At 41.7% G+C, this 17,033-nt stretch overlaps 1 protein-coding gene across 5 annotated transcripts in view; it reads right to left on the reverse strand.

Annotated features, from left to right (window-relative positions):
• Positions 1 to 17,033, reverse strand: part of FMNL2 (formin like 2) — a 459,967-nt gene that overhangs the window by 231,168 nt on the left and 211,766 nt on the right. For all 5 annotated transcript variants that reach the window (XR_004539577.1, XM_033945820.1, XM_033945823.1 and 2 more), the window contains exon 3: positions 5,031 to 5,111. Coding sequence is in view for 4 of the 5 variants with exons in the window: in XM_033945820.1 (XP_033801711.1) it covers positions 5,031 to 5,111 (81 nt within the window). In the remaining variant the exon portion in view is untranslated. The remainder of the gene's footprint in view (positions 1 to 5,030; positions 5,112 to 17,033) is intronic.

A 17,033-nucleotide genomic window follows, 5' to 3' on the forward strand; every position in this document is an offset into this window, starting at 1 on the left:
CAGATCTCCCATAAGAGCCATAGAAAACACATGTTGCTTCTGAGCAACAATGCCAAATAAAGGGCTAAAGGAAACCAATATTACACTCAGAGCTGACAGTCAGTCATGCCTTTCACTGATCGCATATCAAACTGCATTACCTGTCAACATATCTACAAAATTTGACATCTCATCCCAAGGGCCTCAAAAAGTTACCCAAAGGGCAGCAACCACCACCAATTCAGTGTTAGGTGTGAACAGCTTTGGTCACAAATGAAAGGCAGGTCAGGATTAGACCAAGAAAACACCCATAAATGTTCTCTCTCTCGTTATATAATGTCACTCAAGTTAAACCTGGAGTTTCAAAAGCCAGACATCTCTGTAATAAAAGATTATTTGTCTTCAGCTGAGAAGCATGCTAGTCAGCAGTTTATTCCAAAGCCCACTTCTCCTGGTAAAGGGAAAACCCAGGGAAGGGGTGGGGTGGAAATAATCATACCTAAGAACACACCGGGGAAAGCTTTACTCAAAGCAGGCAGGCTAGTTAAGGAACAGCCAGTGAGAACTCCAGCTATCCCTGCAGGTGTAAATAAACAGGTAGGATGACAGAAGCTAAAGCATTTCCAACCAAAGCTTCATTCCTGATACAGCACACAAGCCACAGGGCAGAAGTCAGGAGGTCAAGCTACTGGAGAAACCAAAGCTAGCTAGCCCAGGACTTCTGGCAAGGAAACTTTCCAAACTCAGCTCTATAGAAAGGTCTGGTCAGGATTTAACCCAAGCAGCAGGTGGGCAAGATATAGTCCTAGTTTCTTTATTTGGGGAAAGTGATATTCAGCCAGAGTGTGACGTGCACATGAGTGAAGGAGAATGTGATATAATAAGCTTGTTGGAGGATAATGAAATGCAGTGGGAGCCAGGGGACTAGAGCATAAGAATGAGTTTGGTGTTGTATGAATGTGTGTTACAGTGAGAAACACTGAAGAGTAAAGCTGACACTATTCAGAGCCGTTTCAGTTCCCATAAGATCTACTGGAGGGAAGGGAATCCTTAACTCTGTCCTTCTAATTAACAAGCATTGCTGCAGCGGTACTAAAGCCTAAAGATAAAGCCCTAATCTGAATTGAAGCCAGGCAGGTTTGCCCTCTCTCTGAGTTCAGGCAATCTCCGTAAAGGGCTCAGTAGCCAGTTCTTTATCAAGATTAGGAGAGCTTTAGTGCAAAGACAAGACGCTGTCTGCATGATTCAGCAACAAAAAAACCCAATAAGACGAGTACTGAAAATATATCAAGAGAACAAGTCTCCCCTGACCCAAGAAACGAGGGTGAGGGGAAGAGACAGCCCAACAGGAGCAACCTACCAAAATTTATTCGAGTGACTATTACCATATCTTTACAGATTTACGATTATTGAGCAGGTTTCCGAGGACTTTGATGGTGACAAATTGACTTTTTTACAGCGGAGGGAACAATACTGGATTTTTGAGCTCCAATCATTGCACCCACTGGGGCTAAATGAGTTTATTGAGTGGCAGTGTGCCATTTGATTGGTTCTTTTGCTCTCAACAATAATTTTCACATAAGTACATATTTATGTCATCCATTGTGCCTTTTTTCAATGAATTTTTTTCTCCTGTCCAGTTTTTCCAGGTTATTTTTTTCCCTTGTGTAGTTTTTTCCCTTTTTTCCTTTGTGTAGTTGGCCGGACAGACGGGAGCCAAACTCGCCTGTCCGGCAGGCAGCCAACAACGGAATGAGGCCAGATTGGCCCATCCGTCCCAAAGCTCCGCCTACTGGTGGGGCCTAAGGCGCCTGGGCCAATCAGAATAGACCCAGGAGCCTTTAAGTCCCACCTGGGGGCGGGGCCTGAGGCACATGGGCTCAACCCGACCATGTGCCCAAGGCCCCGCCCCCAGGAGGGACCTAAGGCTCCCGGACCTATTCTGATTGGCCCAGGCGCCTTAGGCCCCACCAGTAGGCGGAGCTTTGGGACGGATGGGCCAATCCGGCCTCATTCCGTCGTTGGGTGCCTGCCGGACAGGCAGGTTTGGCTCCCGTCTGTCCGGACAACTACACAAAGGTACGGGGAAGGTGGGTGGGGGTGTCGTGGGGGTCGGCCAGGGGGGGTCACGGGTCGGCTGGGGGGGGCGGTCGTAGGTTCTTGGGGGGGGGGCGGTCGTTGGGGGGGGGGGGGTTTGCGTCGAGGGCAGGAGGGCCTGGGATCCCTCCTGCCCGTAATGTAGTGCGGGGTGGGGGTACGGGGTCGCCAGGGCCAGGAGGACTTGGGCTCCCTCCTGGCCCGAACAACTAGCGGGGGGGGGGGGGGGGTCGCCAGGGCCAGGAGGACTTGGGCTCCCTCCTGGCCCGAACAACTAGCGGGGGGGGGGGGGTCTCCAGGGCCAGGAGGACTTGGGCTCCCTCCTGGCCCGATATTGTCGGGGAGTCGGCGGGGCAAGAGGGCTTGGGCTCCCTTTTGCCCTGATCATGTCAGGGAGTCAGGGGGGCAAGAGGGCTTGAGCTCCCTCTTGCCCCGATCATGTCGGGGAGTCGGGACCGCCAAGAGGAAGTAGCAGGACACCGATAGGAGCTTCTACATGATGGGGGGGTCGGGAGGCTGTGGGGGTGCGAGCGGTCCTTCAGGGTGGGGGTGCCTCCAAATCATACAAAACACTGCAATAAAGGTAATCTCAGGTTCAAAAAAATTCGATCATGTTACACCTCTGCTTCAAAAAGCTCACTGGCTACCAATTTCATATAGGATTACATATAAAATAGCACTATTAGTCTTCAAGACAATAAGAAATAATACTCCTGCATTTATAGATAGGCTTTTGATTCCTTACAGCCCGTCAAGAGTTCTTAGATCTTCCTCACAAGCGTCCCTATACGTTCCCTCTTTAAAAATCATTGGTACTCGCCGTGACCTGATTTTTTCGGTTACAGCCCCTACTATTTGGAACTCACTCCCTCTTTATTTAAGACTTGAACAAGATTTGAATAAATTCAAAACTAGTTTAAAGTGTTTTCTTTTTAAAGAAGCCTTTAACTAAAAGTTTATTTTTCGGTTAATTCCTATACTCATTGTTTTGCATTAAACTCTGATTATATATCCCCTTTTTTTTTAGTTTTTCCAGTTTGCAAATCCTTTTCTTACATTATCCTTATGTTCTAACCTAATCTGATTAACACATTTTTTTTTTATTTTTATTGTATTTTTTCTTTTCCCCACTTTCCTACTGTTCCATGTGTTTGTTACCCCAGTGCGTTTTTAATTTTTAAGTAATTATTTTTATTTATGATGTATTTGTGATTTAAGAAATCCAATTTTATTTCTCTGTAAAACGCTTTGTATCCTGAAAAGCGTTTAATCAAATAATTTAATAAACTTGAAACTTGAAACTTGCAGGTGGGAGTGTGTGCGAGCGGTCCTTCGGGGTGGGGGTGTGAGCGGTCCTGTGGGGGGGGTGAATCGGACGTCGGGGGGGGCATCAGGCTTTCAGGGTGGGGACAGGACTTCAAGGGGGAGAGGAGAGTCGGGGCAGGCGAAAGGAGAGTCGGGCGGCGACGGGAGAGTCGGGCAGCATGCGCGGTATATGGGTGTGCGCGGTATATAAAAAATTCTGTACATAAATTTGTGTTTTTCGCACGCTATACCCGTGTGCGCGTTTTACACGGGTGCACGTTATCTATGTGAAAATACGGTAATTCTCTTTCTTCCTCCCCTCTTAAAGTCAATTCAATTTGTTACCTTTGCTTAATCTTCTGTAAACTGCATAGAACTTCACGGTATTGCGGTATATAAGCTATTATTATTATTAGTTCTCTCGGTATGCATGATTCAAGCATAATTAGCAAAGCCTATAAATGAACTGTCTAAACAGCACCAGTGCATAATTTTTGTCAGAAAGCCACTATATTTGATTGACCTAAGACTCATGGGAATTGTAGTCGTTGGTGAATTGAAAATGGAATCAAGAAGAAAAGTAATCCCGAGTTTGCATTATAGACTGTGTTTGTAGCAACTTGCCTTTCATTTATGACAAGAAGTTGATGCTTTGTTTTGAAACTGTTGTTTAGAATAAATCAGTGTATGGTAGAAGCACGAGACTGAACATAATACCCCAGGGTTTGAGGAAATAAAAGTCTAATTTTTGCACATGTGTGTTTTTGTCTTTTCTTTTTTTGAGTTTGCAATTCCCTTGGCCACTCCAGTACAGTGCTAAGGATTAGGGTCCAGCTACCTGCTGTCCCTACTCCCCGCTACAATATATATTTACGCATACACAGAAATACATATATATTTGTATGTTGTAGGTTAGGTGCCATCAACTCTTGTTCAAGTCCTAGCGACTTGATGAATTACAAATCTAAAAAGAGAGAGACATACCGTAGACAGATATAAACATCTGTATCTATCTCCTTATCTATATAAACTGCTTTATTACATTCTCTGGCAGAGAATTCCAGAGTTTAATTACATGTTGAGTGAAGAAATATTTTCTATGATTTGTTTTAAATTTGCTACTTAGTAATTTCATTGTGTGCTCTCTAGTCCTTGTATTTTTGGAAGAGAGTAAGCAAGCGATTCACACCTACCCTTTCCACTCCACTCAGCATTTTATAGACCTCTCTCATAGCCTTTCCTCATAAGGAAGTCATCCCATTCCTTTCATCATTTTTGTTTCCCTTCTCTGTACCTTTTCCAATTCCGCTATATCTTTTTTGAGATGTGGTGACCAGAATTGCACATAGTATTCAAGACGTGGTTGCACCATGGAGTGATACTAAGGGCTCCTTTTACTAAGGCGCGCTAGCGGTTTTAGAGCGTGCGTGCTAAATGTTAACGCCTCCATAGAGCTTGCGTTAGTATTTTTCATTAAGCAGGTCGTTTACACGCGCTAAAAACGCTAGCGCACCTTAGTAAAAGAAGCCCTAAGTCATCATAGTCTCAGTTTTGTTTTGCCATTCCTTGCCTAATAATTCTTAACATTTTATTTGCTGTCTCTCTCTCTTTATTTATTTATTTATTGTTATGAGTCAAAAAGATCTTACCTTCCTAGTTACTGCAGGATCGAGGTAACCCTTTAGTTTCTGGATATAAGTATGCGGTGGATTCTTCACTTGGAATCTTTCCTGTCATGAAACAGAGTAATTCTACATTATAGCAAGGATTAGTTTAAGGGTCAAATCTTAGCAACTCCTACCTAATTTAGAACCACAATACAAAATCAATGTACCATTGCACAAGACATTAAACTTTTGTTCAACTTGCCTTTGCTCTCATTCTTGGCATGATGTACCATAATATGGTTAGGACCTCTACGGCAAATTGAGGCTCAAACATATGGATAGTAGCAGACATTTTCCACTGAGGTTTTTTTAACCACAATTACCAAGGAACGTCTGCTACTTCTGTAAATTTTACATAATTAGGAACCGAAAAAAATAAATCTCTAGAAAATGTAAGGCCTCAAAGAACAAAAATCATCCTTGATAGAACAAAAGTAAGAAACCTACTACTGGATGCAGGGCCTCCAAATTACACAAATACATGCATTTCAAATTACTTTCCAAAAATAGGTACAATGAAAAAACCAACACAATCAAATGAAACCCTATCTAGATTTAAACTTTGGTCATCTTTTATATGCATTAAGTCAATTATGATCTTTTTTTTATATAAAAAATGAATTTCAAAACAATATTTTGTCTCCAATCCAATTTACTTTCCATTTTAGAAAAAAAAAAAAGCGCATATTAAAAAGATATACATACGTGTGCGTTTCCTATTGCAAACTTCTTTGTGTCTAATGCATTTACCATTCCACTGTCCACCTCTTTTACTGTAAACTTCTAATGCATTTACCATTCCACTGTCTACTTCATCCACCCTGCTGAATTCTCTCAGCCCACCCAGCATTAGAGATGTATTTCCCTTTTCGTTTCATTTCAATATGTTTGATTTTAAAAAACAAAATGCTAATGCAACATACACTAAATTGGTTTAGGACCATATTTAAGCAAGCGTGGCAAAGTTTTGAGGTTCAAAATCAAACACGCAAAAAAGAAATAGAGAAACAAAACTGATCAGCTCCAGGGGCTTTTCACACCAGCGATGTCTGAAGTTGAGCTGATTATTCAGCTCTCTTTGAACCCGAGGTTCTTCCTCCGTAGAAAAGTTTTTGCCTCGAGCAGTGCCGCGAAGAGGTTCATTTCTCAGTGAAGCTGATCAGTTGAACAAAGTTTTGGAGGTTACCACATGGCAATAGACAAAAACAGCAACTGCAAACTTCTGTGGTAAATAATGGGGCATTCCTAGCATTTCTGAGAGGGCTGCCAGGCATTAAGCACAGCAAAAAGGCCATTACCTCCCTTTAACTGCAGGGTAGATAAGAAAAAGGCAAGCTATATTTCTTGAGATGGCATTAGCTGTTCTTTATAGGCCTTATAGGCAGATGGAGAGTAATTATATAAAGGGGCAACTATTTTTAGGTGCCAGGAATATCTTTGTTTGAAGCCTAAGTCAGTGGCATAGTAGGGAGGAGGCAGTCTGCCCCAGGCGCCGTCTTCATGTGGGACATAGGCACTAGTCCTCCTCTCCACCCCTCCCCCCCTCCTGCTTTACGCATGTGCCCCTTTCCTTCCCTCATACGTTAGATAGATTGTGAGCCCACTGGGCTGAGAACCTGACTGTAAAACCACTTAGATAATCTGGATAAGTGGTACATAAAAACCTAAAACTTGAAACTTTAATTTTCCCAGCATGAGCAGCATCACAAACTTGCTGCCTGCATCTCTGCTATATTAACCACTGTCATCATACCCTCTGGCAACGCATTCCAGAGTTAACTATTCTCTAAGTGAAAAAAATATTTCCTCATATTGGTTTTAAAAGTATTTCTCTGTAACCTCATCGAGTGCCTCCTAGTCTTTGTAATTTTTGATAAAGTTAAAAAAAAAAAAAAATCTATTCATTTGTACCCATTCTACACCATTCAGGATTTTGTAGATTTCAGTCATATCTCCCCTCAGCCATCTCTTTTCCAAGCTGAAAAGTCCTATCTTCTTTAGCCTTTCCTCGTATGAGAGGAGTTCCATCCCCTTTATCATCTTGGTCGCTCTCCTTTGAACCTTTTCTAATTCCACTATATCTTTTTGAAATATGCCGACTAGAATTTAACTCGGTACTCAAGGTAAGGTCGCACAATGGGGTGATAAAGCAGCATTATATGAGGAAAATGGTTAAAAAGAAGCTAAAAGGATCAGTTGCAAAGATTAGGACTTTAAACCAGGCGTGGATCTTATTTAAAAATACCATCAAGAAACCCAGACCAGATGTATTCCACTTATCAGCAAAGGTGGAAAGACGAGGAAACGAGAGCCGGAATGGTTAAAAGGTGAAGTGAAAGAGGCTATTTAGAGCAAAAAAAAAAAAAACCCTCTTTCTTTAAAGAATGGAAAAAGGATCCGAATGAAGACAATAAGAAAGAGACACAAGCACTGGCAAGTTAGATGCAAAGCATTGATAAAGAAAACTAAGAAAGAATATGAAGAGCAAATTGCAAAAGAGGCAAAACCTTTTTTAGATACACCAGAAGCAGAAACCTGTGAGGGAATCCGTGGGACCGTTGGATGATCAAGGAGCATAAAGGGCGCTCATAGCAGAGAGAAAATGAATTCTTTGCTTCAGTCTTTACGGAAGATGATGTAACATCTACTTGAACTGTAAATGGTTTTCAAGGTGATGATGCAGAAAAACTGAAAGAAATCTCTGTGAATCTGGAAGACATACTAAGCCAAATCGACAAGCTGAAAAGTGATAAATCACCTGACCAGATGGTATGCATCCCAAGGTACTAAACATGAACTCAAACATGAAATTGCTGACCTGTCGCCAAAATAGTCTGTAATACCTGAAGATTGAAGGGTGACCAATGTTAAGCTAATTTTTTTAACAGGTTCCAGGGACGATCTGGGAAATTACAGACCAGTAATCCTGACTTCCGTGCTGGGCAAAATGGTGAAAACAATTATAAAAAATAAAATTATGTTACACATAGACAGACATGATTTAATGAGACAGAATCAGCATGGGTTCATCTGAGGGAGATCTTGCTTCACCAATTTGCTTGATTTCTTTGAAGGTGTGAATAAACATGTGGATAAAAAGTGAGTCGGTTGATATAGTGTATCTTGATTTTCAGAAAGCTTTTGACAAAGTTCCTCATGAGAGGCTCCTCGGAAAATTAGTCATGGGATAGGTGGTAAAGTTCAGTTGTGAATTAGGAATTGGTTATTGGATAGAAAACAGAGGGTAGGGTTAAATGGTCATTTTTCTCAATGGAGAAGTGTAAACAATGGAGTGCCGCAGGGATCTGTACTGGGACTAGTGCTATTTAACTTATTTATAAATGATCTTGAAATTGGAATGACGAGTGACGTGATTAAATTTGCAGATGACACTAAACTGTTCAAAGTTGTTAAAACGCATGTGGATTGTGAAACATTGTAGCCAGACCTTAGGAAATTGGAAGACTGGGCGTCCAAGTGGCAGATGAAATTTAATGTGGACAAATGCAAAGTGATGTACATTGGGAAGAATAATCCAAATCAGTTACCGGATGCTAGGGTCCAACTTGGAGGGAAGCACCCATGAAAGGGATCTGGGTGTCATTGCAGACAATACGATGAAACCTTCCGCCCAATGTGTAGCAGCGATCAAAAAAAGAAAACAAGATGCTAGGAAATATTTAAAAAGGGATGGTTAACAAGACTAAGAATGTTATATTGCCTCTATCGCCCAATGGTGCAATCTCACCTGGAGTATTGCATTCAATTCTGGTCTCCTTAACTCAAGAAAGATATAGTGGCACTATAAAAGGTTCAAAGTAGAGTGACCAAGATAATAAAGGGGATGGAACTCCTCTCGTATGAGGAAAGACTAAAAAGGTTAGGGCTCTTCAGCTTGGAAAAGAGACCACTGAGGGGAGATATGATTGAAGTCTACAAAATCCTGAGTGGAGTACAACGGGTACAAGTGGATCCATTTTTCACTCCGTCAAAAATGATAAAGCCTAGGGGACACTCAAAGTTACAGGGAAATATTTTTTAAGCCAATAGGAGGAAATATTTTTTCACTCAGAGAATAGTTAAGCTCTGGAAGAGAGAATGACATGGGGACAATTTTTTCCCCATCCCCATGAATTCTTTTCCCGTCTCTGCCCCATTCCTGCAAGCTCCAACCTTATCTGCACAACCCTCAAACATTTTAAAATCATAAGTGTTTTGAGACTTGTGCAGTTAATGCAAAACTTAAAGGAATGGGACAGGGACAGCAACAAAACTCACGTGGGCAGGACAGAGAAATTGAGTTTTTGTGAGGACAGGGATAAATTTGTCCCCGTATTATTCTCTACTCTGGAATGCATTGCCAGAGGATATGGTAAGAGTGGATAGTGTAGCTGGTTTTAAAAAAAAGGTTTGGACAATTTCCTGGAGGAACAGTCCATAGTCTTGTTATTGAGAGACATGGGAGAAGCCACTGCTTACCCTGGATTGGTAGCATGGAATGTTGCTACTCTTTGGGTTTTGGCCAGGTACTAGTGACCTGGATTGGCCACTTTGAGAACGGTCTGACCCAGTAAGGCTATTCTTATTTTCTTATTTACCATCTCTTTTGTAATAATTTTTAGCATCTTGTTTGCTTTCTTGGTCTCTGTCGCAGTTTGGGTAGAAGGTTTCAACATATTGTCTACGATGACACCTAGTTGCAGACCTTAGGAAATTGGAAGACTATGCATCCAAATGTGAAATTTAATGTGGACAAATGCAAAATGATCATATTGGGAAGAATAATCCAAATCATACCCCCTGCCTCTCTATCGCGGCTTAGTAAAAGAAGGCCATAGTTATCAGATGCCAATGTCCACCTTAGGGGTCAGTGCCCAAGAAAAAAATGACTAATTTTCCGAGGAGCCTCTCTGAAAATCAAGATACACTATATCAACCGTCTCACCTTTATCCACATGTTTATTCACACCTTCAAAGAAATCAAGTAAATTGGGTGAGGCAAAATCTCCCTCAGATGAACCCATGCTGATTCTGTCACATTAAATCATGTCTGTCTACGTGTTCCACAATTTTATTTTTTATAATTGTTTCCACCATTTTGCCTGGCACTGAAGTCAGGCTTACCGGTCTGTAATTTCTTTTTTGCTCTCAAGCTCTGCCAGTGATAGATCTGTGAAATGGGCTGTGCCAGGAGTTGTATTAAGACCTGCACTAAAATATGACTGTTTGCTATCAGGCCGCTTCAGAGACTTTTCTATCTCTTAAAATTTGTTTTATTTTATATTTAATTTTTTTATCTTCTTTCATTATTTCTATTTTCTATTTCTTTGATTTTTGATCTTGGAAATGTATTACATATTTTTATTTTAATTAGGTACTTTAGCGAGATTGTGAGCCTTCGGGACATATAGGGTAGTTTTTCTCAAGTACCTAATTTCATTTTAGTTTGATACATTGTAAACCGCTTAGGTAAGTAAAATGCAGGAGCGGTACACTTCTCCCTCCGAATCCACGGTTTCAGTATCCACGATTTTTTTGCAAAAAGACTATTTTCATTTTTTGGCTATTTTTAAGCCGTCCAAGCCTCCCCAAGACTACAACGGGATCTCACAGCAGCCATTCTGACAACGACTCTGCACGCGGCAGGAGCATAGGAAGATCGCTCCTGCCCCGCTTCACCGCCAGACCACCAAGTAAGGTTCCGGGGATGCAGGAGGGAGGCGGCGGTAGGTCAGAGCCGGCCGAGAAGTTATTCGCGATTTTCCACACTTCACGGTACGGCTCTGCACCTAACCCCCGCGAATACCAAGGGAGAAGTGTATATCAAATGTTAAATAAACATAAACATAAGACACATGTAGACTAAGGAAACAAGACAACCAAGGTTTCAACAGAGCTTCTTAAAAAAAAAAGTCTCATTACATAAGGAAATGCAGACTAATAATTAGGGTGGAAAATTAGTACTGCACTCAATCAGCCTAATAACGTCAAGAAAAGACAACAAAGCAATTAGGAAGACAAAGCAATCGCAGAATGCTAAGGAGCCTAATTTTACATGTCATAACTGCTACCATAGGAAAGCAGCAGTTTGTATTCTTGAGCTCCCGTCTAAACCATGCTGCAGCATTTGCTAGGCTGACAATTCTGTCTGGCCCAGTCACGAGCGGCAGCTACCACTGCCTGACCCAGTGCACGGCAGCAAATCTTAGCACTGGAGATGAATTATACACGTTCCAAAAAGCAATAACTAACCCTGCCTCTTAGAATTTTTTAAAAAAATACAACCCCCACCAGTGCAATAAATGACATGGATTTCGACAGAATATTTCAGTTACTAAGCTCTGTTTCCTGAGCAGTGGCTGAGTCGAGCTCAATTCCTCCACGAAGTTTTCACAGGCACTGCTAAAATGTGAAGCTAGATGTTCGCATCAACACTGCTAAAAATTATAACCCTTTAATATAACTGATCAGAGTTTCACAAATACATGTTTTACTCTTCTTTAAAGGGTAGTGGCTAAATGACTAAGACTTCCTTTTATGAAACTGCGATAGCGGATTCTAGTGCAGGGAGTCGCACTGAATGGCCCACGCTGCTTCCGACGCGGGCCATTCAGTGCGGCTCTCTGCGCTAGAAACGTCTATCGCAGTTTCGTAAAAGAGGGGGTAAGATGAAAAGAAAATATTTTCCTATCCTTGTTGTTAAATACCCCTCCCCCCCATTGAAGGATAAGAGGAAACAGTCAATACTAAAGATAAGAGAAAATTTAAAACCCTGGTCATTAATAAATTCAATTATTCTATAGGTATCAAATAAGAAGTAATCCATAAAGTTCTTAGCGTTCAAAGCTGTGCAGAGAATGCAAGCAATGTAAGGAATGTTAAGACAGACGGCCAAGCACACTACACAGTCAGTCCTGGACTGTGATTTATTTCACAAACTGAATTTCCCCAAAATGAGAGTCTGAAACCTTCTGTGAGCTCTCGGATCAGAGCTTTGGAAGAACTGTATAATTCCACTGCACAAGGACAAATGGGAGAGTTGCTTTTAACAAACACTTCAGACCGTCACAGGAGGGAAAAAAAATAAATACCCCCAAATTTTTTCTCCCTGATTACTGTGTCTTTTAGGACACTGGAGGACAGATTCAAATGGATCCACTGCCAAAATATCTGGTTGCAGGAGCTTTAATAGGACCATCTGATGGCAAGACACACTTTTTTTAAAAAAAGGCATTTTTCAAACCCATCTCTTCATAATTGAACAGCAATTCTGCCCTACCTCAGCTATTTCAAATAATCAATACAATATTCCTGCAAAGAAATTGTACTGCCTAACCTACCTGTCAGCAGTTCTGTGCTAGCTGAATAGATCCCTACTCAGTCTATTAGAGGCCAAACCTAACCACAAGATAATATACCCTCTTCAAACAGTCTGTTATCTAAACTGCTTTTGTCTTTTGCAAACTGAAGATTTGTGCCTGGAAGAAAACTACCTATTAAATACTAACCAGACTCTGCACTAATGCTATCAGCTCTCAGACTACAGCATAATCAGAAATGATATCTAGTGAAAGAACAGTTACACGCCATTTCCTCCTCATGATAGCCAAATTCGAGGGGGGTCACATTCACAATGTTGGTGCAGGTCTGCATGAAGGCAATCTAGGGTGACAACACTCCAGTGTCCCAGCTTGGTAAATGATGTGGAAGCGTACTAAAAGTCAAAGCAATCACCACTAAGGGAAGAGGTGAGCTGATAAGTAAAAAAATATGTCACCTCCATTTAAGAAAGAAGAAAAGCACATTGAAGAGTTCATCTGAACCCAATTTAGCAAACGCTCCACTTGCATGAGATAAGATGCCTTCTTTTAAGAATGTCTCAATAACCAATTCCAAGTATATGCTTCTTACTTTTACTCCTGTATCATATCATTTCAGACCTTCTAGTTATACTTTTTTTATTTATTATTATTTGCTTTCTTTTGGACCTCAGAACCACCCTCCTCCATCCGTTACTTTTGAATCTCAAAACGGGGAGCTTCACAGGTGTAATATCCTCACTGGCCCATATTAATTATTCAAAAGCAAACTTAGCACTGTCTTAACACTTTTTCTTATTGTTTTTTCTACATTTCAATTTGTACTTAGCTTTTTTATTAGTGCAGCGGTAGGACCCGACATGTTTCGCATCCGCTTCGTCAGGGATCCTTACAAGCCGCTAACGGATGCGAAACATGTCGGGTCCTACCGCTGCACTAATAAAAAAGCTAAGTACAAATTGAAATGTAGAAAAAACAATAAGAAAAAGTGTTAAGACAGTGCTAAGTTTGCTTTTGAATAATTAATATGGGCCAGTGAGGATATTACACCTGTGAAGCTCCCCGTTTTGAGATTCGAAAGTAACGGATGGAGGAGGGTGGTTCTGAGGTCCAAAAGAAAGCAAATAATAATAAATAAAAAAAGTATAACTAGAAGGTCTGAAATGATATGATACAGGAGTAAAAGTAAGAAGCATATACTTGGAATTGGTTATTGAGAGATTGGTTGAGTTCCAAGTCTTGAGATATTAGCCTTCAATTGCTGGATATTCTTTTAAGAATGAGCAGTTAATCCCTACTGGAAGCACCAGGTAAAAATGGCTTCCCTGGCCAATATAACACAGATTCGTCAGCAACTATGTGTCCATACTGCTATAAATTCCTCAGTCTTGCTACTATTCAGCACTTTTTTTGGTCTCTTCTTTTGCTGACCGATAAAACATGGTTAGGCCACGATCAGACCAATGGTCCAGCAAGCCCAGTAGCCCATTCTCATGGTAGCCAATCCAGGTCACTAGTACCTGGCCAAAACCCAAAGAGTAGCAACATTCCATGCTAACGATCCAGGACAAGCAGAGGCTTCCCCCATGTCTTAATAACAGACTATGGACTTTTCCTCCAGGAATTTGTCCAAACCTTTCTTAAAACCAGCTACGCTATCTGCTTTTACAACAACCTCTAGCAATGTGTTCCAAAGCTTAACTATTTTCTGAGTGAAAAAAATATTTCCTCCTATTGCTTTTAAAGGTATTTCCCTGCAGTTTCATCGAAGGTGCCCTAGTCTAGTAGTAGGTTGTGTATCTGGCATGAAAAGAGTAAAAATCTGTCTAGAAAGGACAAGGACTGCTCAGACCATAAAATCAAGTTCTGCACATCTCCCTTCAGTGCTTTTGGCATTTCATTTATGTTGGTGGAGGGAGGGCGGAGAAGAGCTGGCCCAGCTCCTTCCTATTGCTTCCTTGGCCTTTCAGCTCAATCAGAGCCAACCTCAATTGGACTATATTAAGGGATGTACAAAGTACAAATATATTAGTTCATTCTCTCTTTCTGCACGTCTTAATATGCGTTTCACTCATGTGTTTTATGGATTGGGTTTGCTCCCTTGTCTACAAGAGCATTTTGATATACACTTAAGTACTTCTCTGGTACTCCTTTTAACATCTTTGCTGAATGTATTTATTCATTACATTGATATGTATTATTTTTTCTAGTGTTTCTGCAGTTTGCTTATTTAAACTTTATATACGACATTTACCGACAAGCAGGTCAAAGTGGTGTACATAAAAAAATAAAAAAGGAAGGAGTTCAGAAAAGGAACATTTAAAATAGGACAGTTATCATTCAACAACAGGATACAATCATATTTAAATGAAAAAAATAGTTATAGTAAAAGACTGACAATTCCCGAGAAACGTAGGATCCCAGAGAGTCCCCAAATGCTGTATGAAAGAGATGTGTTAACAGAATCTTAAATTTTTTCATGGATACTTCCTTATGGATGGAGACTTGGAGAGCATTCCAAAATAATAGCGAAATGTAAAAATACGCTGTAAGATGGGTGGATTCCAGATGAGCATGTGAGGACGATAGTAGGATAATTTGAAGATACAGTAGTAATAAGGGGGTCTTTTAACTAAGGCGCTCTAAAATGGCTAGTGTGCCTTAGTAAAAGGACCCCAAGATTAGCAAGATAGGGTGGAGATTGTTCAAAAATAGTATGATGTGTCAATGTAAGTACAGTCAAACCTCGGTTTACGAGTACCGCGGTTTGCGAGTGTTTTGCAAGATGAGCAAAACATTTTCGCAAATCGTGACTCGCAAACCGAGCATTGACTCGATTTGCGAGTCCCCCTGCCCGCGAACCGGCATGGCCCCCCTACACGCAAATGCGGCCCCCCCCCCGTGACCCGGCATCACCCCCCCTCATGAATTGGCATCCCCCGCCCGCCCAAACTGAAGACTTACCCCCCAATGTGGCACCGGCACGCAGCACCAACCCACAGGAGGTGCCGGTGCCCGAAGATCATGCCTCTTCCTGGACTGGGCCTTGAGCATCAGTGCATACTCAACACCTTCTGGCTCCCGCCTCTCTCCGAGATTCTTGGAGAGAATGAGAACCAGAAGGCCTTGAGCATGTGCAGATGCTCAAGACCCAGTCCAGCAAGCAGCACAATCTTAGGGCACCGGCACCTCCTGTGGGTTGGTGCTGCATGCCGGTGCTACATTGGGGGTAAGCCTTCATTTTGGGCGGGTGGGGATGCCAGTTTGTGAGGGGGGCAATTCCGGTTCGCAGGGGGGGAGATGTGGAAGCACACCAGTGGCCTTGGGGGTGGGGGGGTCTTTTGGGGATGTGGTGGGGTGGAGCAGCACCGGTGGCCGGGGTGGGGGGGAGGTGGAACCAATCAAGCGAGTTTCCCTTACTTCCTATGGGGAAACTCGCTTTGATATGAGAAATTTGGTTTACGAGCATGCTTCTGTAACGAATTAGGCTTGTAAACCAAGGTTCCACTGTATTTTAAATTGAATACGGAATTGGATCGGAAGCCAGAGTAATTTTATCAAGAGCGAGTGAGATGTGATCGAAACATGATGTAGCCTTGTAAACAAATCTAGCTGCAGTATGTTGCAATAATTGCAAATGTTTCAGTTGATACTGGGGAAATCCTGCAAAAACCAGATCACAGTAATTGAGTCTTGAAAGAAGCAGTGAGATGATCAAAGAAAGTAATGTAGGAAAATCAAAGAGGCGACAAACTGAACTAAGGCATCTGATGACCTGGAAGGCTTTCTGCATTACAGAAGATATTTGATGTTTAAATGACAATTCGCCACCGACGACGACACCCAAGTATTTAAATGATTTAGCAGGTATTATAGGAAAATTCTAGAGAATAATTGGGGCAGATAGTGGCGTTAAATGACCCAAAAACCAAGAGACAGCAGTTTTTGAGGTTCTAAGAACCAGTTTGTTGGTCTTTAACCAACAACATTTTTGTTATATGTACACATTTCTAGTTCATTTGTATGAATGTTGTATGTATTAACATTTATATTAATATGTTATTTTTTGGGTGTAAGCTCATTTATTCTTTTTAATTAACGACTTTTTTTTAATAATTTATTTGCATGTTCTTATTTTATATGCATGCATTCATCTGATATATCTATGTCTTTATATCTAAACTAGTCTTATAGCCCGTTACATTAACGGGTGCTAGAATATATGTGTGTCTGTCTTTATTTCTTTCTCTCTCTCTCCTTAGCCGTTTTCTTTCTTTCTGTCTTTCTTTTTCCTTGGCTGTCCATCACCACCCCTTGCCTGCTCCCCCTGTCCATTCTCCCTTCCTTTTACCTCCCCTGTGTCCACCACCACCCCTTCACTGCTCTCCTTATGCAGCAGCAGCCCTTCTCCCTTTGTTTTACCTCCCCCTGTCCAGCAGCACCTCTTTCCTTCTCCCCCTGTCCAACATTAGGTCTCCGTTCCTTTTTCTTCACCCCCCCTGTCCATCAGCACCTCTTTCCTTCTCCCCCTGTCCAGCAGTAGGCGTCCCTTCCTTTTTCTCCCCCCTCCTCCTTCTTATCCCTATGATACACTTACCTTGCTCTGCCCCTGATCAGAGGTTCCCGACAGCCGCCCAGTTGCACCCATTGAAAAAGTTCCCTCTGC

This window comes from Geotrypetes seraphini, chromosome 5 (assembly GCF_902459505.1).
Source record: "Geotrypetes seraphini chromosome 5, aGeoSer1.1, whole genome shotgun sequence".
Classification (NCBI taxonomy): domain Eukaryota; kingdom Metazoa; phylum Chordata; class Amphibia; order Gymnophiona; family Dermophiidae; genus Geotrypetes; species Geotrypetes seraphini.